Raw genomic sequence first — 22,183 nt, forward strand, 5'->3', positions numbered from 1 at the left:
GAGAATTAAAAAAAAAAAAATTTGAGTCAAACAGAAGAAACACCTGGAAGGAAGATAGCAGAGAGATAAATGTTTCGGAAATGTTTGTAGTTTCTTCTTTGCATTTGATTAAGGAGCAATGTAAGATTACTCAGAGGTGGGAAAGAGCAAGATGGGCATCGCCTACAGAAGAGTTCAGACTGTGTGCTCTTCAGAGGGTGGCCACCCTTTGGAAGAAGGCGCTGGAAAGGGGGCATTTCAAAGGTGTATTCACAGGATGCACAGGAACAATGGTCAGGGCTCGCTTAAGGCAAAGTTACATGCCCCGTCAGCCCTGTTAGGAATGATCAGATCACCCTGCGAGGTTACTCTCACCTTTCGTCCACAGAGGGAATTGTGACACATGCTACAACATGAATGAACCTTGAGAACTTTATGCTAACTGAAAATGTGTCACAAAAAAGCAATTACTGTATGATTGCAGTTATGTGAGGTCAGTCCAGCCTTGGGCAAACTACGGCCCGTGGGCCGGATCCGGCTGTTCCATCCGGTTCTCTTGCTCTCCCCTCCGCTCCTTTACTTTGAATTTATATTAGTTCACACAAACACTCCATCCATGCTTTTGTTCCGGCCCTCGGGTCCAGTTTAAGAACCCATTGTGGCCCTCGAGTCAAAAAGTTTGCCCACCCCTGGGTCAGTCAGTCACAGAAACAGAAAGTAGAAGGTGGTTGCCAGGAGCTGGGGGTTGGGAATGGGGAGTTGTTTAATAGGAACAATTTCAGTTTTGCAAGATGAAGAGTTCTGGAGATGGGCGGTGATGATGGTTGCACAATAATGTAAATGTACTTCACACCACGGAACCATACACTTAAAATGGCTAAGATGGTAAATTTTGTTTTAAAATAAAAAAATGAAAAATAGAAAGCTGCTAACAGATTACATTGTACTGTTTTTGATGAGAAGTTTATATATGCCACACGCATGATGACATAAAGATCTGGAAGGAAATTAACATACTGTCAACAGGGGATGCGGGACTTGGGCAGTTTGGGCGGGCGGGGGAGGGGGGGCCCTTCCACTTTTTACTTGACCTACTTGTGCACTGTTTTCAGCGAGTTACTCCTCTTGCAGTGTCGAACCCTGGCAGCAACTGTGGGAATGCATGCTTGTGGTGCGAGGTCCCTTGAGGGCATCTGTGGGACTAACACAGCTGATCTGGGTCACTGTTCCATGCTGGGGGAATCTCAAACCTTGCCTCAATGAGATAAAAAAGACTTACCAAGCCCAGCCAGTGTTGCTCAGTGGTTGAGCACTGACCCATAAACCAGATCACCAGTTCAATTCCCAGTCAGGGCACATGCCGGGGTTGCGGGCTCCATCCCCAGTGGTGGTGGGGGCGGGGGGAGGCAGTCGATTGATGTTTCTCTCTCAGCTATCCCTCTCTCTTAAATCAATAAAAACCTATTAAAATAAAAAAGACTTATCAGGATTTGGTTTTAAATAATTCTAATACTGAAAGTAGAAATTGGGACGCTGTATCATCAGAAGCTAACATTTACTGAGCACTCAGTAAGTGCCAGGAGGGTGAGGTAGAGTCACAATTATGACTCCCATTTTACAGATGGGTACATGGAATAGCAAAGAGAAGGAATTTGCCCAAGGCTGTCCAGCTGGTGAATGGCAAAGTTGGGAGGAGCCCCAGGTCCTGCATGACACCAGCTTCATGCTTGGACCCACTGTAACCACCCCTTCACCCCCAGAGGCTCCTCCTTCTGGCACCTTCACATTCCTCTGCCGTGAGTAAAAGATAGGCTTGCTTTTTCGTTAATAAAGTAGAATAACATTTATTTTTTTCTTAAAACTTTATTTTACATTCTGTAATCATGGAAACTCGGATTAGATATAAATTATGTCCAGCTGAGCTGGTTACAGGTCATGGTTAGCATGACAACAGTTAAGCGGAAGCTTTCTTTTCCTTGTAGGTTGCCATCATTTTCTTGATTTCAGCAATAGCTTTCCCTGGATTCAGCCCCTTGAAAAAAGAGAAGAGAATCAATACCAAATGGTAGCGAAACTGAATGGAAGGAGTGATGACCTTGGGCGGAACCCCTCTCCCCGCTGGTGCAGTGTCCAAGCAAAGTGAATGCACACCAGGCCCTCTAAAACCCAGAGGCTGGGCTAAGAACTCTCTCCGGTCTCCTTTCAGATGTTTACCAAGGTTATCCACTTCTCTCTCTCTGGCAAGGGTCCTGTCGTGTTTTATTCACGGTGCGCCTCACCTTAGCAGGCAAGGGAGCCCAGGGCAGAACCATGTTCTGAATGCTCAAAGATATCTAAGAAAGAACTTCTCTTCTATGACTACAGCTGGTGTCACAATTAACCAGACATCTCTAAAGGTTTTACACATTCCCACGATCTTTAACTCATCTTCAGAAACCAGCACATACAAGCTCCCAAAGCTGTGGAGGAGGCTCTGGTCCCTCCTGCTCCAATGACCCAGTTTGCACTCTGCCAACTGCCTCTGGAGCAGAGGCCATTTGTCATTGCAGCTCTGAGGGCCGCCAGCCCCGCCTACCTTGGGACAGGTCCTTGTGCAGTTCATGATGGTGTGGCAGCGGTAGAGAGAGAAGGGGTCCTGCAGCTTGGCCAGGCGCTCCTCTGTGAACTCATCTCTGGAGTCGATCATCCAGCGATAGGCCTGGGAACCAGGGGCTGATTAGCTGAGCTGTCAACCTACGGGGCCAGAGCAGCCTCTGGCTCACCTCCCAGCTCCAGGAGCGCAGGAGAGGGAACTCTCTCAGCTTTGCCGCCCTGTCTGCACACTCTTTAATTCTCGCCATCTTTCAAGGAAAGGCTCCCAACGCTTCCTGAACTTCTCTTGATTAGGGATCCCCACAAACCTGTGAACCACAGTGCATCTGGTACCCTGGGGCTTAAGTGTATGCGATCAGGCATCGTCTTCTAATTATTACGTTGCTCATTAGCTTCCTACCCAGATTATGAATTAGTGAAGGCAGGCACTGAGTCAAATGACTCTTTATCTGTCTTCATAGCACCTGCTCCCTGTCTTTGAGTAAACTGATGACTTCACAGCCCTGTCTAGAGATCATCTTTGCTTCACTTACTGATTCTTTTAATTAGAGTATGTCTCCCAGAAGCCTGAGACCAGCCAGCTGAACTGACTAACCTCCCCATCACTGGACCTGCCCTGCAGTGTTACTGGAGGACTTCTATGTTCCCAACAACTCAGGTCACCGGCTCAAGGGCCAACTATGAATGCACCTCGCTGACAATCTCTAGCATGGCTGGGAATCAACACTGCCACATGGTCACACAACCACATAACTTCTCTTTTTGTGGGAAAATGAGAAATGATAAGTTGTTTTGTGCGCTGCTTTAAGTCTGGAAAGCACGGACCATAAATCTAATGCATAAGCTTTCTGGGAACGAAGACAGTGACTTTCTTTACAGTGAACTATTCATATAGTGAAAGGCAATACTCCTTTCTCTTCTGAGCAACCCCTACAGCCAGTCCGCCAGGCTTCCATTAGCCTGGAAACCATTTCCAACCTGAGAGCTGGCAGTCCCCCTCAACGCACTACACTCTCCCCTGCTCGCGTGTTAAAATCCCCGTGAGAGGGAGGTGGGAGCCATGACAGATGTAGTCTGGGGAAAGCAGGCAAGTGGGCAGGCAAGAGCCAGCTGCACAGGAAACACATTTTAAATATCAGCAAGGCATGGTTTGCCCACCAGCATGCCACCACCCAGGGCGGGCCTCTCGCCACACCAGAACGAAGGCATTTTGCAGATGAAGCCCGAGGTTTACTGAAAGCCAAGTGAAGACAAAGCAATCTATGACCGTGTTCGGACTGGATGCAAATCAAGGAAGCCATCGCCCCTCAGAATGTCTGGCTGCCAACAACACATTGTGCACTTGGATTTCTGGACGCTTTTTTCAGCTTTTCTTGAAGCAATTACGGAGCACCTTACCTGCATAAGAACGGCAGGTCCCAAGTATTTGTCTCCATTCCACCAGTAGCTGGGGCAGCTGGTGCTGCAGCAGGCACAGAGGATGCACTCGTACAGCCCATCCTGTGCGGGAGAGGAGGAAGCGGAGTCAGGAGCCCGGGACTGAAGAGCCCACCGTGTCCTTAGTTGACTAAATGTGGTATTTGGGGTTAGACCATGAACAAAGCATCTGCTCGCATGTGCGTTTTCTTGGGAAAATCCTAGGAGCAGTTTGCAGAGATTTACCAGAGCCATACAAAAGAGCTTGGAACTGAAATGTAATCATTTGCTGGATTACAGCCCCGAGTTTAAGTCCAAGTACACTGTACTTATCCTTTAGTCATGAATGCTTCTCTTATCTAAAAGAAACATGAAAAAACAAAAACACCCCATGAAAACAACAAACAACAAAAAACAAAACTACGCAGCCCTGGCCGTTTGCTCAGTGGATAGGGCGTTGGACCACAGATCAAAGGGTCACAGGTTCGATTCCTGGTCAAGGGCACATAACTTGGGCTGCAGGTTCAATCCCTGGCCCTGGCTGGGGCACGTGTGAGAGGCAACCAATTGATGTGTCTCTCTCACCTTGATGTTTCTCCCTCTCTCTCCCCCCACCTCCTTTTCACTCGCTCAAAAAAAAGTATTTTTTTTTCCAATGGGAAAAGTATCCTCAGGTGAGGATTAACAAACAAACAAAAATAAAAAAGGACACTAACCCCCCAACAAACAAACAAACAAAATGCATTACCTAGAATACAGTCTAGGAGAAACAGACAGGGCCTGCTGCTGAGGCCTCTAGTAGTCTATACCAGCCTCTGCCCGCTCAGCACAGGAGACATCAGGTTTTCAATGGGAACCAACATCACCCTAAGTAATAGCCAACTTGCACTGAGTACCTCATGCTCTACCGACTTTACCTTCTTCGATTATCACAATGATCCTATGAGATTCCCATTTTACAGGTAAGGAACTGAGGCTCAGAGAGGTCAGGTCACTTGCCCAGGGTCACAGAGCTGCAAGTAGCAGAGCTGGGATGGGACCCAGGCAGCCTGACTCTGGAAGCCCTGCTCCTAATCACCTGTCACACTGACTTATCTGCCCAACCAGTTGTACACACTGGACTTCCGGATTCTGGGGACAGAGACTGATTAAAGGCAGCCCAACAGAAGGGCACGCCGCCATCTGAAGTGACAGCTGATGACAGGTGACAAAGAGCTGTTGGTCCTGATTGAAACCTTATGAGTCTTCAACAAAATCTATGTTCTGTTCGGGCAGCAGGTAGGAGTATAAAGTGGCCCCACTGGTCTAGAAAGCATAAGGTAACAGGATTAAGAACCTTAGTTATAGTCATATTCTTCAGTCTACTTTAGAAAAATCTAACAAGAAATTAAAAACTTTTGGATAGAACTTGAAGGATAAAGATGTTTATCACACCTTCTTTGTAATAAAAATTTTAAGACGTACTCTCATTGTTCAGCAAAGTGGGAGTGGTTAAAGAATACACCATGTGCACACCTGAAGCAGTAGAAAGTCAAGTGTAAACTCAAGCTTCACACTTATGAAGAACTTCTAAGAATGTGGGAAGATGCTCAAATAACATAAAGGAAAAACGTGGACACAAAAGCATATTTATGTTTTGACCTCAGCTACATAAAATCACAAAAAAAGGTATGTTTAGCATATTAATTTAAGGCAGTGAAAAATGCTAAGTAAATAAATGTTTGGTATTTAAATGAGTAAATTGTGATTATCCAGAAAACGTGCTTCATTCCCTAATGAGCACACATCAAGGAGATGTTTACTAGCTACAAGCTACCCGAGCATGAGGGATGACTAGTTGGGCCAGAGTGGCCAGTTCCAACCTGGACCTGGGATGCGTCCGACTCCTTGGGAGTCAGAAGTGGGGGCTGTGCTGACTCACATCACCGTGCTGCCCGCGTCGTCTCCACGTCAGAGCTGGGCAGTCTTAGTAGGACTCTGCTTTTTAAACGTTTTATGGGGAAGAGGAGAGGGGCTAAATATTCCCCAAGACCGAAAAGGTAGAATTCATTTATTCATGCACACAACTAACATGTCTTGGTAAAATAACATGCGCCAGGGTCTTGGATCCAGAAGGGGTAAGACACCATCCCTACTATGGCTCAGTCTAACGGACAGGAATGTAAACGACTCTCTTAGGATCAGCGCTGCACTGGAGGGGCACACGAAGTGGGGATCGTCGGAAGCACATGTCCTTGGCCCCATGGTTGGGACCCACCTCCATTTGGTCCCCTCCCCACCTCTTCCTCTCCACAGGACACAAAGTGTGCAGGGGATGAGCGTGCAAAGCAGACACTTCTGAGAGGAGGGGAAAGTAGTACAGGAGAAGGAGAGTGAAAACTTGGTAATAACTCCTTCACTTTCAAAGACTCCCTAGCCTCACACAGAACAGCAGCTCCAAGAGACTGCGAAGGCAATCGCCAGACGTGCGATGGTAGGAGAGAACACAGGGTCCCAGGCCCAGTTTACCCATTTTCACCCTTACCCATTTCATTCCCACCTATAAGACAGTGCTAAAGTGCAACTCTCATTAGCTGTCACTTCTACAGAAGGGGCAGTTCCCACACGTTTCTGTAGACAAGCATCTGCAACATGGTAACAATCTGCTCCTAGCCGGGGCAGGCACTCCAGCTCCGGGGTCTGCTCTGCCCTTCATGGGTTCACACTTCCCACCGGCCCTGAGAGGAGAGGTGTCCAACGCTTGGGCGGATGCTTTTGAAGTTCCTTCCAGAACACACTAAAAGGTCTGCATTACCTCATGCACTTACCAGCCCCGACCACTCCCACCCCCTCAAGACACACTTCCTGGAAAACATCTTTGCAATGAAATTCTTCAAATCAGGATAATACATGGGGGAAGTTACCAGTTTATCGCGATCTTCTATGGACTGCAGATACTGCTGTTTGCCTTCCTGGGATTCATCCTTCTTCTTCAAATAAGGCTCAATGGATTTGTACTGAGCATAGAAGTTGCTCAAATCCTGAGGGGAAGAGGGAGAAAGGTCAGGTTCTATATCTCCTAGCTTTCTCTTCACCCATTTCTCGGCCTACTTTCCTGCCCTCTGATAGACTGAAGGCAGACTTCCCCGTGGCAGGATCCGTGCAGAGATTCAGAAGGGAGAAATGGTCACAATGTTGAGTGCTGTTAGCAAATCTCCTCTTCACCCCGGGAACCTCATCCTACCCACCCTTGAAAAGACCCTCAGCGAAGATGGTCAAGTACAGGGCGGTAGAAATGAAAGTAAAATGTGTATCAACTGTTGCTTCCCAATTGGTATTTCCCACATGAATTCTTTGTAGTTATGGCCAAATTCTTCGTTTCTGGGGCTGTTGCAATTTTGTGCCCTGTTATTCCCATAAAATCTTTACTAAATGAGCTGCTGGAAGATCTTCCAGGCCTGTTTATCTCCCAACAGTCAAATTGCTTAGTTAAAGTCAGATAGGAAAAAACTGCCCAAAAGAACTAATAGTATAACCCGAACACACCTCTCCCCTGACCCTTGCAAAAAATATGGGGGCGGGGGGGGGGAGGGGAAGGGAGGCAGGGATGCAGAAACTCACAGGAACCAGATCCTTTATCACATACATATGTGGAAGAGGGTAGATTTTTGAGACTTTGTTGAGGTTGGTGTCAATCCTCCGGGTGCAAGCTAGAGTGTTGCCTCCATTGATGTTCATTGCACAGGAGCCACAGATACCTGAGCGACAAAGACAGCCAACACGTCCTCACCCAGATTCCGGTTCAGTCACCCAGCTCCAAGTTCTTTCCTCCGGACTGCCGCCAGTTACTCTGCCACCGGGAGCAGTAGTGGCAGGCAACACAGCTCTGGCAGAGGTGCCTGCGGCCCTTTTCCCCTCCTTCTTATCGAGAATGCAGATCTACGGGCTGTAGTTCCAATTCCAAAAACGTTTTGTGACCATGAGGCAACCGTGAGGGTGGACGGCACTAGGACAGGAGCCTGGGATCCAGCTGGCACCACGGAGTTCCCAACACCAGTCCTAGCTTTATGCTTCACGTATTTTGAGAGAAAAATCAGCCTGTATTTTTAAAAGCCACCGTCTCTGGCCATATGCCCCATCTCTGATCTTGGAAGCCAGAAGGCCGAGGCCTGGCTACAGATTACCCAGAGGCAGCTCTTACCCTATTGTCTCCACAAGACAAGCAGCCGGAGGATGGAGGATATGAAACCCACAGAAGCAGCCTGAGCACTAACTTCCCAAGGAGAAGAACAGACTAATGTCAAAGCAAACCAAAGCAAAGCAAAGCAGAAACGAGGTGCTGACCAAGGGACCCTGAAATGAGAATTTTCTTAGCCTGGACTCACTTCCCGTGCATGGAAATTTCCGAGGTATATCCGAGTTTAAAATTGGCTATGCAAGTTAAACCCTGGTACCGCTTCTCTGGAGCTGTATTTTGATCATCAGGCCAGAGAAATGGGATTACTCATGGAACTTGCACTGGGTTACCACTTTTATAAGACCCTCCCCTCTCCTTCTCCTGTCAAGCTTAGTAGGAACATCAGAGAACACACAGATCTCTTCTACTTCTAAAGTTTTAGGCAAATACTCCTCAAGAGATTGAATATTATCGATATATTGATGTACACTTGGCACTCAACTGTGTTTCTATTAAACACATAGCACTGTGTTTTAAAAGAAATGGTACATAATTTAAAAAAATAAATCCAATTAATGTTCTCTTAAAAAGGCTCCCCTGGAAATTCTCTTAACAAGTAATAAGGAAGTAAAAAGGAGCGGCAATTAATTTCATCCTGCCTCGGGTATTTTAGTCCAGATGGGCCACACCTGATGTTCTTGGCTCTGAGTCTGGGGGGAGCGGGGAAAAGAAGGTTACTGAAAAGCATCTCTATTTCCTGTGTTGCCAGGATTTATGTGGGGAAAGTTGGTGTTTAATTACAGCAGAATGTTCCCTGAACAGCAGGACTCAGCCCAACTATCAAAATATCTGTCAGCATTTGCTACAATCCTGTAAGATTAGCTAAATCAAAACAGATGTCTTAGAAATAGGTCTTGAAATGCACAGCAGAACAAACATAAAAAGTGATGGGCCAATATTTATAGTGACTTTTCCTTTCTGGAAGGTTATTTTAGGAAGAGAGTTCAATCCCAGCCCTCGGTCTTGGCCCAAGCTATGCTTTTTGGTTTTGTCCCGGGTTTTCCCAGCCCGGCCAGACTGCATTGCCTGAAATGCAGTTCTGGAATCGGACAACTCAGGCTGACTCCTGGCTTCCCAGCTCACTAGCTGTGTGTCCTTTTGGAAGTCCCTAACCTCCCTGGGCTCAGTTTCTTCATCTGCACATTGAATGTAGATAATAACAGCACTTATCTATCTCACATAGAATGCACAGGACGGAGCCTGGCACACACGCTGCGCTCCACGGCCATCCGGCCAGCCAGGCTTCACGGCACCCCTGTGTGATTTTTGCCACATCTGAGTGCCACCTGAACGATTATTTAGGGGTTTTCTTTAAATCAAATCATTTTTACTTAAATTCATATTAAAAAACCATTCCTGCATCACTGCTACACTGTCAGCAGTGATTATGTTTTTCTAATATGTAAATAAATGCATAGCTATTAAGGTAAAAAAGGCTAGCCTGCACACTGCTGAAATCAGCTCGGGTGGCACCAGCAGCACACTATGGGACACGCTGTTCCCATCCAGAACATTCCTACTGAGCACCTGCTCTGTGCACATGTAATGCTGGGAGCTGGAGGGACCCACACACCTCCCTGTTGGACAAATGTTACTCTCTTTCTACTGCCCCCTAACACAGGAGCCCGGGAGAGCAGAGGCAGCCAGCTAGCATACTGAGCTAGTCCTCGAAGGCAGCAGCAGCTCTCGGGCACCGCCAGATGCAGCACGCACGCGACAGAAAGCTCTTGAAGAGAAGCAAACTCAGAAACCAGAACTTGTACCAGCTAAAATTTCCGACCCCTTTACCCAAGAAAAGGAAGTGCAATGCACAGCCAGGTCAGCGGGCAGAGCCTGCAGCTGTTCTCTAGGTATTCTGTCAGCTCTGGCCAGCCCTTTGGGGAACCAGAACGTAAGTATGCGGGGCCTAACAGGGTAGGAAGTGCTTACCTTCTCTGCAGGATCTTCGGAAGGTCAAGGTAGAATCCATTTCATTCTTAATCTTGATTAAAGCATCCAACACCATAGGACCACATCTGACCCAAACCAAAAGAACAACAAAAGAACCCAGTTATACTTAAGCGAAGTTCACTCTCCATACACTTTTATCATAATAAGATGAGACATTTGCCTAATCAGCTGCTTTTATTATCCGCTTGGCCTTCGCAGGGCACTTACAGAATTTCCCCGTTTTATTTTTGCACATCCTTACACATTTAGAGTACTGCAGAGTTCTATTTTGGTGGTCACATTGAATATACATTTCTAGGAAATAGAAAGCTAAAGTAGAAAAATATTTAGGTTAGAAAACAACTTCCACATACTAGCAGTTTTTCTTTTTTCTTCTAAAGTTCCCTGCAAAGCTTTCCCAAATAATTTATTTCAAATTTAAAAATTTCAGAACCCAAACAATAAGTAGCTTTAAATGGTTCGTTAATAACAATAATAATGCACAACCGTAACAAAAACATGGTAGAGAATAAAAGATCGACCACCCACAGTCCCCTAATCTCAAGCACTGAGTGCTCCATGCGTATGGGTGCAGTGAAAGACATAAGGGCTGGCGTGGCTCAGTGGTTGAGCATCGATCTATGAACCAGGAGGTCACGGTTCGATTCGCAGTCAGGGCACATGCTCAGGTTGCGGGCTCCAGGAGGCAGTTAATCAATGATACCCTCTTATCATCGATGTTTTATTTCTCTCTCCCTTACTCTCTGAAATCAATAAAAAGATTAAAAAAAAAAAAAAAAAAAAAGGGCAGCGGCCCTGGCCTTGGGACCCAGAGTGCAGGCCTGGCATTTGAGAGACTGGTCTGAAACCTGCCTTGGACACTTACTAGGTTACAGGCAGATCAATCAGCTTCCTGTCTATAAAGCCCAGAGAGCAACACCTACATCTCCCAGGACTGCGGCTGGTGAATGAATACACGAGGAAAGAAACAAAGAGAGCACTGCCTGCCACATACATTTAGTTTAACCATTATCCTCAGGCAGAATCTGTGATTCTGTGAAAATGGCTTCCTGTCTGAGCCTCAGTTTATCTGTAAAATGGAATTAATATTGTATCACAAGACTGTCATGAAGATTAAATAAAAACATGCAATTTTTATGTGGAGTACACAGGAATGCTCAACAAATCTTATTTCCTGGTTGCCACCTGATTCCTTTCAGTATTTCTCTAGGCATGGGATTTAAAAAAATATGCCCCCGCCCCAAATATCCTTTAGCATCACCTGTATTTCTTTTTCTCCAGCTTTATGGAGATAAAAAATCAAACATAACACTGTGTAAATTTAGGGTGTATGACGTGACAATTTGATATATGTATATATCGTGAAATGATTAGCACAGTAAGGTTAGTTAACACATTTGCATGATCCGTATTTCTATCAGCAACATGCAAACACCCTTTTCACTGGACTTTTGCCAACACTGGGAAATGTAACCTTTAAAAACTTCTGCTATTCTCAGTGTTTGAGATCTTTGAATACTAACTACAATGGTTGAGTATTTGTAATAAATACATTAATTTTTCTTCACTCACCAATTATTCATTGCAAGTCTTCTGTGTGCCAGGTTCCGTTCTAGGTGCTGGAGATACACCAGAGAACAAAACAGATGAAACTTCCTGCCCATGGAGGGTTCACTCTGCTGGACTAATTCTAGTGGACTCAGTCTGTGCATGTTCTTTGACTCTGTCTACTGAGATCCTAGGAAATTGCTTTTAAGATCTGAGCTTTCATCTTATAAAGGGAAAACTCTTATGTTTTTCTCACTATTACTTGCTTCCAATACCTCATTTCTCATCACCAAACACGTGGGTGTTTTCCCCATACTGAGCAATTCTGCAACATCAGTTGGGTGACCCACAGTGTAACTCAATCCCACCATTCCAGCCAGGTTTATGGTGTTTATCATTACCATATAACACATAGGTCCAGATACATAAAATCAACACGAAGACATTCAGAATTCTAAAATTGATAATGTGTTAAATGACTTAAAGCACTATGCATAAAGCCGACTCTACCATGATTCCTAGAAATTGGTCATGCTTTGATTTGGGGGAAGAAAAAGAATCTTACAAAGTTATTCAGGCACCCACATCATTCTTGTTGTATTTATTTATTGTTTCTTTTCTTCTTCTCCTTTTAAAAAAGTTACTTATATTTCCTCTCATTCTTGTTTTAAAGAGATGATAACTTCCAGAGCCACTGGATGACCTTAGTTTTAAACCTTCCAAGGGTGTGAAAAGCACGTCCCTGAATCAGATGAAGAGCTCACCTTCACTTATCAAATACCCAGCTTTCACCGAGATACTCACTTATTCAAATCAATTTCATAAGTTTGCATACGAGGTTTATCTCCAGTCTTGTCTGGATCCCATCGGTAGATGGCAAATTTCTTGATTCGGGGAGCGACGGCAGCAGCTGTCTGGGCCCCTCGGCAGGCCTGAAATTTAAAAAGTTCACAAGAACAACAAAAAAAATTCTTTAAAATGCAAGATAAATCCTTTCACTTAGCTGCACTGTAAACTGCAATACTGGATACAAACGCGCACATTACTGACAGTCTTCTTGGGGAAGGCAGTCATCCAATATTCAACAAATACTAAGCATTTCTCATATGCCAGACATGCCAATTCATACTCATTTTTAAAGTCACTATTTATTATTGCCAGGTACTATATTAAATGCTTTATATGAATGATTCCACTGAATCTGCATTTTAAAGATCAGGAAAAAGAGACTCAGAGATCAAGTTATGGGCCCACATTTACAGAGCTGAGTGGGGCCAGAATTGGAATCTAGGTCTGTCTGTCTGACTCTACAACCCATGTTCCTAAACACAAATATTCACTTATTTGTGAATATTCCCTGGTCTCTTCTTGCTGCTGTCTTCTCTTTATGTCCTAAACTCCCTGAGGGCATGTGTATTAGTGTTCTCCAGAGAAATAGAACCAGCAGTGTGCATAAAGGTGTGATACATATGTGCACATATACATACATACATATGCACTTATACAGATATAAAAATAGGTTTAGAATAAGGAATTGGTTCATGTAATTATGGAGGTGACAAGTCCCAAGATCTGTAGTCAGTGCGCTGGGAGACCCCAGGAGAGCGGATGACACAGCTCTAGTCCAAGGCCGCAGGCTTAAGGCCCAGGAAGACTTGATGTTTCAGGCTGAGTCCAAACCCAGGGAAAACCCCGATGTCAGTTTGACAGCAGCCAGACAGGAGGAATTCCCTCTTAATTGAAGGAATAAGAGGGAATTTGTTCTAATCAGCCTTTCAACTGATTGGATAAGGGTCACCCACATTAGGGCAGGCAATCTGCATCACTGTTTTTGGATATAAATGTTAAACTCATCACAAAACATCCTCACAGAAACACCAGAATAATTCTGACCAACTATCGGGGCACCCCAGGGCCCAGTCAAGTTGACACATAAAATGAACTGTCACAGCACGGGACAGGTTGTTTTACACTCCCAGCATCCCTGGTCCAGGCCTTTGCATATTGCAGCTCAATCCATGGTTAGGAAAGATGGAAGAAAAGAGCAAAAACTGAGTGTTATAATAATGTAAAAATGTGTTTTATTTTAAAGGTACCTTAAAAGGCTGCGCCCTGGCTGGTTTGGCTCAGTGGATAGAGCATCGGCCTGCGGACTGAAGGGTCCCAGGTTCGATTCCGGCCAAGGGCACATGCCTGGGTTGCGGGCTCAATCCCCAGCGGAGGGCGTGCAGGAGGCGGCCGATCAGTGATTCTCTCTCATCATTGATGTTTCTATGTCTCTCTCCCTTTCCCTTCCTCTCTAAAATCAATAAAAATATATTTAAAAAAAAAAGGCTGAGTAGTGCAACCTATATCAAGTCAGTAAAAATAAAAAAACACCCCTAAGTCAACAGCTAAGCCCTCCCCATTCCACAATCCTTGCAGCCCTTTTCCATTCAGGCAGAGACCACACCAAGTCCTCTAAGCTTCTACTATGGTGACAGGGAGGGGGATCCTGTCAGTCTAGTAATAGCAATTACTAGTATAAGGTGAGCCCTCAATTTTTATATAGAAAATTCAGACTATATTCTAAGCTAGCTAATTATCTTATAAATTGTTAAAGAAAGTAAAAACTCTGAAGGTTAACGGAGTAATTACAAGAAAGTAATGCTGTCTATTACTTGCTGGCAAAAAGTGCCCCAAATTAAGTGAAGCTGAAAAGGAAAATATCAGCTTTCAGTAGGAAAGAAAGTGTATGAAGAAACCAAAAGTGAAAGTGAAGATGGAAGCTGTATTTTACCTTATTACCAAGCTGGCTAGATCATTAATAAAAGGAAAGTCGTTTTTACAAATGAACATTTTCCCTGAGAGACTCCATTTTGCAAATGGACAGGAACATTTGGCTACTGCCACCTTGTGGTAGTGAAGAGGAAGTGAAAAGAAAAGATTCCTGAAGATTGTTCCAGCAGCTTTTGCTGCTTAGTGCCCACCAGTATTTTTGTTTTGGTGAGATTTAATGAGGTATAATTCATTACATACAGTCAGGCGCCACTTAACGATGGGGTACATTCTGAGAAATGCATCATCAGGCAAAAATGCATCTTTGTGCGAACATCACAGAGGCACTTACACAAACCTGGATGGTGCAGCCCACTCCACACCTAGGCTCCAAGGTGCAGCCTGCTGATCCTGGCTACAAGCCTGCACAGCAGGTTCCTGTACTGAATACTGTAGGCAACGCAGCAATGGTATCTGTGTATCTACGCATAACTAAACATGAACAGGTACAGTAAAAATACAGTGTAAAAAAATTTAAAGCCCTAGCTGGTTTGGCTTAGTGGATAGAGCGCTGGCCTGTGGACTGAAGGGTCCCAGGTTCAAGTCCAGCCAAGGGCACATGCCTGGGTTGCAGGCTCGATCCCCAGTAGGGGATGTGCAGGAGGCAGCCAGTCAATGATTCTCTCTCATCACTGATGTTTCTATCTCTCTTTCCCTTCCTCTCTGAAATCAATAAAAAATATATTAAAATTTTTTTTTAAAAAAAACATACACTTGTACAGGGCATTGACCATGACTGGAGCCTGCAGGACTGGAAGATGCTCGGGGAGTCAGTGTGTGAGTGGGAAGACCTAGGGCATTACTGGACACACTGCAGACTTTATCTCACTGTCCCCCAAGTCCTCCCCGGCTTCCTTCCGACAGGGTCAGAGAGAGAACACAGAGCTGTCAGCGCTGCCCCATGAACAGGGATGTGGGCTAGGAGAAACTGGCTGGGTGGGACGCCGATCACCATAACAGTGACTGTCAGGAGGGAGTGAACGGTGGCCTGAGGGTCAGCAGAAATGAGAAACCAGGACGGAAGGGTAAGGAACATAGGACTGCCAGGGCCACGTGGTTTGGTGCCTGCTGGAGCAGTGGTCAGATCAAGGAACTTTGTGGTGGTTCAGGAAAAAGAGGGTGTTAACATGGAGAGAGTGTAGGACTCAGAACTCACTGTTTTGACTTTGGAAATTTGTTTTGGGTTCCACTGGCCCTATCTGGCATAAAAGGCTCTCTCCGGCATTGAGTTGATGGAAGAAATAAAACCATCTATGCTTTACACCATTACAACCTGACAATGTTTCCAACGTCCAGGGACAGGCTGGTCCCACAGGGAAAGGGAAAACTTTGACTGGAGTGGCAGTGGCACTTCATACTGGTTAAGGTGGCTCCCGTGGGCCTGAGTCCGTGGACAGGACCTTAGGTCCTCAACAGCGCACCTACAGCCGGGTCCTCCGAAGCCCATCAGCCGGGCCTGGGGGCTGCAGCGCCCTCTGAACATGCAGCGCTGGGGGACGGGCTCCTCTGGGAGGAAACAGGTCAGTGGCTGAGGGACTGGGGTGCAATCTGTGCGCTCAGAATTGAGGTGCTGTGAGCGAGAGGGAGTCTACTGCCAAGCTCCAGACACTGCTCCCGTTAGATACCCACCCCCCCGAACCACATAGCCTTCATTTCTTACCAGAAATTTAGTTCCATTATAATCCCATGGGACCACTGTTGTACATGCAGGGTGTCATTGACCTAAACATTGTGTGGGCACATGACTAATTTGATGAGTTTTGGTAAAGTGGAATAACCACTACCACAATTGTGATAGAATATTTCCATCCAGAAAAGTCCTCCAGGTTCTTTTACAGTCAGTGCCTTTCCTTCCCCCTTGCAACTAATCTGCTTTTTATCACTACAGATTTATGTGAAACTTACAGAATTTCATATAAATGCAATCAGAGAGTACATCTGTGTCTAGCTTCTTTCACTTAACGTAATGCTTCTGATTCATGCACGTTGTTGGGTATATCCAGTCTGTTGCTTTTTCAAAAAGTTAATGCTTCTCATTTTGAAATAATTGTAGAATCACATGAATTTATAGGAAATACTGAGATCCCACATACCCTTTACTCAATTTCCCCCAATAGTAACGTTGTACAAAACTATAGCACAATATCACAACTAGAATATTGACATCCATAGTCAAGACACAGAACATTTCCATCACCACAAAGATCCCTAGTGTTGCTCTTTTACAGCCACACCCACGGCCCTCATGCCTCTCTCCCTTATTCCTTAACCCTAGCCATCGGAATCTGTTCCCACTTCTATCATTTTTTCATTTCAAGAATGTCATAGAAATGCAATCATCTACTATGCAACCTTTTGGGATTGGCTTTTTTTTTTTTTTTTTTTTCATTCAGCATTAATCCTCTGGAGATTCAGCCTAGCTGTGTGTGCCTCAATAGTTGTCTCATTTTATTACTGAGTATGGTTGAACCATGGTTTGTTTAGCCATCCATCCACTGAAGGACATCTCGACTGTCTCCAGTCTTTGTCTATCATGAATAAAGCTGTAATGAACATTTGTGAATAGGTTTCTGTGTGAGCATAAGTCTCAATTTCTCTGGAACAAATGTCCAGGAGTAATTGCTGGGCTATATGGTGGTTGCATGTTTATTTTTTTAAAGAAACTGTCAAACTGTTTCCAGTGGGTGGTCACTGTGCTAAGGTAGGTGGTAGGAGGAGAGGGACAAAATGCCTTTTAAAAAATACCAATTAAAAAAGCTTTTCACCTGGGAATTTGGGGTTGTCAGCTATGGTTCTAAAGCCTGATGTAATAGTATTATCAGTGGGCAATAGGCATCTGGCTTGATCCAGTTTGGGTTCACTCTCACAAGGCCTGTCAAAGATGACCATGGTTACCTGCAATGCATCCTAACTTAACACCTCTTTCCAATACTCAAATGTCCGCTTTATATTCACTCTACAAAGGTCTCGACTAGACCATGTAGATCAAGCATGTTCTAGGCCTGGGGATCAAGGACAAGACAGACAGACATTTCCACTCTCCTGGAGCTTACACAATGAATGGAGGAGACACACACATAAAATCTCCAGCATGTCCAACGGTGGTAAGTGTTATGGAGAGAAAAAAGAAGGGGGAAGGAGATCTGGCTACAATTTCTTTCTCTTTTATTGATTTCTTTTTTTTACATCGTTTGCTTCCTTTTCACACCCTGACTATTGAGGATTAAACCCGCCATCTTTTGGTGTATAGCACAACATTCCAACCAATTGAACCACACAGGCGAGAGCAATTGTACAATTCGTTTTTTTAAAAAATATATTTTTATTGATTTCAGAGATGAAGGGGGGGGGAGGGAAGGAGGGAGAGAGGGAGAGAGAAAGAGAGAGAGATAAAAACATCAATGATGAGAGAGAATCACTGATTGGCTGCCTCGTACATGTGCCCCAACGGGGCCGGGGGCCGGGGATTGAGCTTGTAACGGAGGTACATGCCTCTGACCGGGAATTGAACTTGAGATTCTTCAGTGTGCGAGCCCATGTGGAGAGCTATCTTTGAACAAGTGGTGAGATGCAGAGGACGAGTGAAGGGAGTACTGCCAATTCTTCCCCAATAACAGGAAGGAAAGACGAACACATGGGCACAAGCAGGGAGGTTTTTCCCTTGTTGCCTATCAAGCAATTTACTATACACCCATGACAGCGGAGGGCTTTTCAAAAGCATTTCTACTTCATGACTCAGTGGCTGAGCGTCAACTTAGGAACCAGGAGGTCATGGTTCAATTCCCCGCCAGGGCACATGCCCGGATTGCAGACTCAATTCCCAGGAGGCAACCTATCAGTGACTGTCTCTCATTATTGATGTCTTTCTTTCTGAAATCAATAAAAATATATTTATTAAAAACGCATTTCTCCTTCAATCTATAAAACTAATGAGTACTCAAGGCTGAGTGTACCTTGGAAAAAATTAACTTCATAGTTTATAGTTTAAGGAAGGAAGATAACTGGACTGAACCGAACTGAGAAGAGTGAATTCTGATCCATGCTGAAGGCTGCTTGTTATTCCTTCAGGAAAGATTCCTCAAGGAGTAGGCTTGGAACTAGTTAGAGCAGATTCAGATTGGGAGATAGGAGAAAGGTGTGCAAATGGAAAGGAGGAGGGCAGGAGATCTGTGTAAACCTGAGTAAAACAGAAGGTGCAGCCTTGTTTCTGAGATGAAGGGAGATGTGTGGCAAAGTTTCAGAAATGTGTGGCAAGGTTCAAATCCAAGCCGTATTTTTTAAAAAAATTTTATTTACTGATGAGAGAGAGAGAGAGAGAGAAAGAGAGAGAGAGAGAGAGAAAGAGAAAGAGAGAGAAACATCAACTTGCTGTTCCACCTACCCATGCATTCACCAGTTGATTCCCGTGTCCCGCCTGGAGATCGGACCTGTAACCTTGGCGCATGGGGATGACACTCCAAACAACCGAGCTACCCGGCCAGGGCCAGAAGCTGTGTGTTCACGGGCATATTAGTTAACCTCTCTGATTTCATTTCCTCTTTTGTGAAAGGGTAGGGTTAAAATCTACCTCATAAGATTAACTGGAAGGGGTCAAGCTCTAATATAGTCCAGAAAATAATCTCCACTTTTCAAATGGCAACGTTATCAGTTTTTGTATTATTCTGATTGGCAGGCAGGTATCGGAAGCTCTGCCAGTGCCAGGAGCAATGAGATCCACGACGGAAAGTAGGTGGTACTTGCCCTAAAGGAGTTCATAGTCTGGATGAAGAAATAAGGCAACACAGAGAACAACTGATTACTTACAGGCATAACTGTGGTTTAGCGGGGCAGACTAGAGCATGAAAGGAATTCAGGCGAGAAATCCTACTGCGTCCTAGAGTCCTAGGAACCTGAGTATTACCCACCGGTAACACCGCATTCATTGCTTAATTCTTTCGCAGTGGCTTTTGTGGATATGAACGCACATTCCTGCCAAGGGGTGGGGGGGGGGGGTGGCGACTCTTCTGTTTTCCTGCCCTCAGGAGGCCCTACAATGGCCTCACCGGGAATGACAACACTGACAACACTGACAACACTGACCGGTGAAACTAGCTCTCTCTACATTGTGTTCTTGGAAGAGGGCCGAGCTGTGGAACTCAGTCTCATTGGTGGGGCTCTCACCGTGTAACGGCTTGCTCAACGACTATGAAAGGGACTGGTAAACAAGGTCATTACCAGTCGTCAATTTAATGCTCAGAAGACACCAGATTGAGGCTCTGGTCGCAGTCCTCTTTCCTATTTCTCTTCTCAGACTATAAAAGGAACGTGTCCAAGTCCACCGACAGCACATTGGAAAAGGCCAGCATTAGAAACGGCCGTGTACACGGTACTATGCAGCCGGAGCAGGTGCTTGCAATGAGATTCTCATCTAAGTGCAAGAAAGGCAAGAAAGGAACGGGTACTCCCTGTACACCGACCATGTGCCCAGATCTGTGCCAGGAGGTCCTCACATTATTATGTTAAAAACAAACAAACACCTGGATTTAGATCCTGGACCTACCAATTCTTGGCCATGACATTTTGCGCAAGTTAACACATTTTCTTGCTGAAGCCTCAGTTTTCAAATCTCCCAAAAGGAGGTAAGAGTCCCCACTGGCCCACCTTAACAGGGCTGGCTGAGGAGCCCAGAGGAGGTGACAGACTTGGAAAGGATTAGTAAATTCTTAGTCCCTTAGGTATGCAATGGCAGTTTCCCTTCCCCTCCTACATATTCCCGTTAGGAATGCAGATCAGAAGGATGTAGCTTCCTGACAACAAGAGAGGCCTGGGAAGCCTGTCACTGCACACGGAATAAAATACCTAGGGGCAGCGCCGAGCTGCCGCGATGTGCTCCATGCCCAGCCTTTGCGAGGTCGGTACTGCTGTGTGCCCTTTACAGACGGCGACGCTGAGGGGGACCTGCTGTAAGGAACCGAGTCCTTCCCGCAGCCCCCAGGAGGAAAGGGTTCGGATCCTCCAGGGGCCTGGACTTCCCTCCAGTCTCCTTTGCCCTGCTCTGTCCCCAGTAATTCATTTGCCCTGTCCTTACCGATCCCCGTCCAGACCCTCTTCCTGAGCCCTCCGCCTCGCGTCCCGGTTCCTACCCCTCCTCACACTCCCGCAGAGGCGACAGTTCGGTGACAGAAAAAGGGCTTGGAGCCTAGATGTTTGGAATCGCGTTCTGCTTCCACCAGTCACGCACTTGCCATGTGCCCTTGGGCGGTTCTAGTCCCTTCTCTGAACTTCTTATTTCTAAAAATCGGATTCGTCCTCAACAACTCACAGGCTGCGACAGGTGCAGCAGTTTGACAGGGATAAATCAGAGCACTGCGCAGGCGGGAGCGGCCCTCCCCTCCCCTCCCCGAAGCCCGCGCGGTGCTCCCTCGCCCTCCCCCGCAGGCCCAGGCCGTCTCCGAGCCCTTCGTGCCCGCCCTTTCTCCGCGACCCGGGAGCTCACCTGCAGGCAGGCTCCACCGAGGGCCGCGGCCGGGAACCGGCGCCTCAAGGACACTCTGGCCACCGCCGCCATCTTGGCTTCTAACCGCGAACCCCACCCCTTAACCCCGAGGTCGCTCTCCGCCCGCGTCCCGCCGAGCACCGCGGCGCCGAGCCAAGGTCCACCCGGGATCCGCTAGCCTCGTCCAAGCCGCAGAGAGGGAGGCGGCTTCCGGTTTCCCGGGTTGAGGGGGAGGGAAAGCCGAGAAGGCCGAGGCGAGCGTACGCAATAGCGGAGTGCCCGGCGCATGCCCAGTTGGCCTCCCGCGTTTTTTTAAGGTGACCTTCCCAGAAGGGGGCGGAGTCAGAGAGGGCTGGCGGTAGAAGGGGTGGGGCTAAGGCCATGAGTGGGCGGGGCCATCCGATCCGAATTCTGTCGGATTTTAAGCCCTTTCTTTCTGAAGATTTCTCAGTTCTATCATTCACCTCTGTCGCTTAGTGGGGTTAGTCAGACATTGTCAGACACAGGGCGGTTTGCCCGAGACTGTCCAGGTTTCAGCACTGAGTCCCGAGTCCCGTGCCCAGAGAAATTGGGAGGGTTGCTGAATGAACCCAGGGGATTCCAAAGATGACAGACAAAGGTGTTATCCATTCATTAAAAAATATGTATGGAGACCCGACCAGTGGGCTCAGTGGTTGAGTGTCTACCACTGCACCAAAAGGTCACTGGTTCGATTCCTGGTCAGGGCACATGCCTGGGATGTGGGCTCAGTCCCCAGTAGGGAGCGTGCTGGTTGATGTAGATTTTTCTCTCGTTGATGTTTCTATCTCTCTGTCCCTTTCCCTTCCTCTCTCTCTCAAATCGATGAAAAAAATCATTAAAAATGTATGGAATATTGCTATGTGCCAGGTGCCGGGTTGCTACAGTTACTGCCCTCCCTGGATTTACTAATAGGCAAGTAACTGGACAATTACAATACACTCCTTCTGTAAAGTAGGGTGAGAAGGAACCCAGCCCTTGGTGGCTTAGTTAGCCACTTAGCATCAGACACCATTTCTTGAACAATTACTGATGTGAACATTACGATCCGTCACCTTACTTAATCCCACAACTATCTTATGAGAGAGTTGTGTGTTTTGTCTCCATTTTAGTCATCTCCGCTGCTTTTTTTCAGACTCCTCTATGGGTCAGCGTGGAGGTTGGCTCACTCC

The 22,183-nt window shown here is 46.1% G+C and overlaps 1 protein-coding gene across 1 annotated transcript; it reads right to left on the reverse strand.

The window, feature by feature from the left end:
* Positions 1–1,805: 1,805 nt before the first annotated feature.
* On the reverse strand, positions 1,806–21,326 carry SDHB (succinate dehydrogenase complex iron sulfur subunit B). Its single transcript, XM_080656854.1, has 8 exons — positions 20,994–21,326; positions 12,506–12,633; positions 10,133–10,218; positions 7,588–7,724; positions 6,891–7,007; positions 3,970–4,071; positions 2,555–2,677; positions 1,806–2,011 (listed from the first exon to the last, which is right to left on the reverse strand). Exons 1-8 carry the CDS (start codon positions 21,063–21,065, stop codon positions 1,934–1,936), a joined length of 843 nt encoding a protein of 280 aa, XP_080512980.1. The 5' UTR covers positions 21,066–21,326; the 3' UTR covers positions 1,806–1,933.
* Between the last annotated feature and the right edge of the window lie 857 nt (positions 21,327–22,183).

The sequence above is a fragment of the Plecotus auritus genome (assembly GCF_963455305.1).
Source record: "Plecotus auritus genome assembly, chromosome: 2".
NCBI lineage: Eukaryota > Metazoa > Chordata > Mammalia > Chiroptera > Vespertilionidae > Plecotus > Plecotus auritus.